The 1248-nt window shown below is 43.6% G+C and overlaps 1 pseudogene across 1 annotated transcript; it reads left to right on the top strand.

The window, feature by feature from the left end:
• The first annotated feature begins 56 nt into the window (after positions 1–56).
• Positions 57–600, top strand: TEOVI_000897600:pseudogene (annotated as a pseudogene). The gene is given in 2 exon segments: positions 57–290; positions 292–600. Coding segments are annotated over 2 exon segments (543 nt in total).
• The last annotated feature ends 648 nt before the right edge of the window (positions 601–1248 follow it).

The following is a 1248-nucleotide window of genomic DNA, read 5'->3' as shown; positions in this document are numbered from 1 at the left end:
TCCAGAAGCGTCTCGTTGTTGTTGTTGTTGTTTTAGCTCCGCCGTGGAACAGTGCGATGTTGTACGGTGGCACCTGCAGAAGCGATCAGTTATTCGTGTCCGCTGGTTCGTTGATGTTTGGGTCGCCACAGCTACCTTACAATTTCATACTATCTTTCCTTATTCCGGTTGCTACAAACCACTCCCTTCTGACTGTCATTCAGATAAACTCGGTGCAACACATCACTTTTTTTTTTTCGTGTGCGAAATCGTGCTTCAACCACATTTTTCTCCTCCATATGTGCTACGGGGGTCATCGCGTATTTGATACCCAGCATTATTCCCACTTGCAAAGTCGTGAATGGTCTTTCGGTATCAGCTCAACTTGTCCTTACAGCCTTCCCTTTCATACTGTTTCACGTTGTTGGAAGTTTCCTGTTACATTCACAAAAACGTCATCACAGCTGCCAACGAACAACGTGTGATGAAATCTATGTGCCTTTGGTGTTAAGGTACACATGCAATCAAATTCTATGTCGTCTGTGGCAGAAGATATTAATACATTGCAGTATATTTGCTCAATCAACCTTGATGTTTTCCCCCACGTTCCTCCGGGATTAGCCACGCACGGTTTTCACCTTGTATATCTTTTGGAAAGACGCGGATTGGGAAAATAATTCGTAGGCTTATGCATCACCACCCCTCCCTGGATTTCCTCCATATGCCTAGGGTACTATCCAGAATACTGTGGTAGATTTTGCTGTTGCTATTGTGTATAGAATGCGTTCTTTTCTAGGAGATAATTTGCGCCTGATGTTTTCCGACCTGAGAACATCGACAACTGTCATAAACCTCCACGCTACGCTCTGTTTGTACTTTTCTCTAGCTGCACAATCACCAAAGCCTGATAACATCAGTTTCATCCGTTACGGGATGTTTCAGTCATCTCAGTCTCAGCATCCTTCCAGAGACGCTTCACTTCCACACATAGCAACTTGTATCTCAAAAGTTTCTGTAATGACACCGCTTCACCGTGGCTGGATTATCTTCATTAAAATTTAACATCTTTAAGTGCTCACCAACTAGGCCATCAGGGTACACAATCACATTTCGCATTACGCTACACCAATACGGCCGCCTTTCAGGGAATATATATGCACGGCAACACTATGCACAATGCAAGTGAGAATTGAGAGCCCATATACAAATGCCCCACAGAATTTATTCACCATACTCAATCTACTCCCTTAATATTTGGAAGTCCCAAAC

The sequence above is a fragment of the Trypanosoma equiperdum genome (assembly GCF_001457755.1).
Source record: "Trypanosoma equiperdum strain OVI genome assembly, contig: ctg_1196, whole genome shotgun sequence".
Classification (NCBI taxonomy): Eukaryota; Euglenozoa; class Kinetoplastea; order Trypanosomatida; family Trypanosomatidae; genus Trypanosoma; species Trypanosoma equiperdum.
This window is presented reverse-complemented; position numbering and strand designations above follow the sequence as displayed.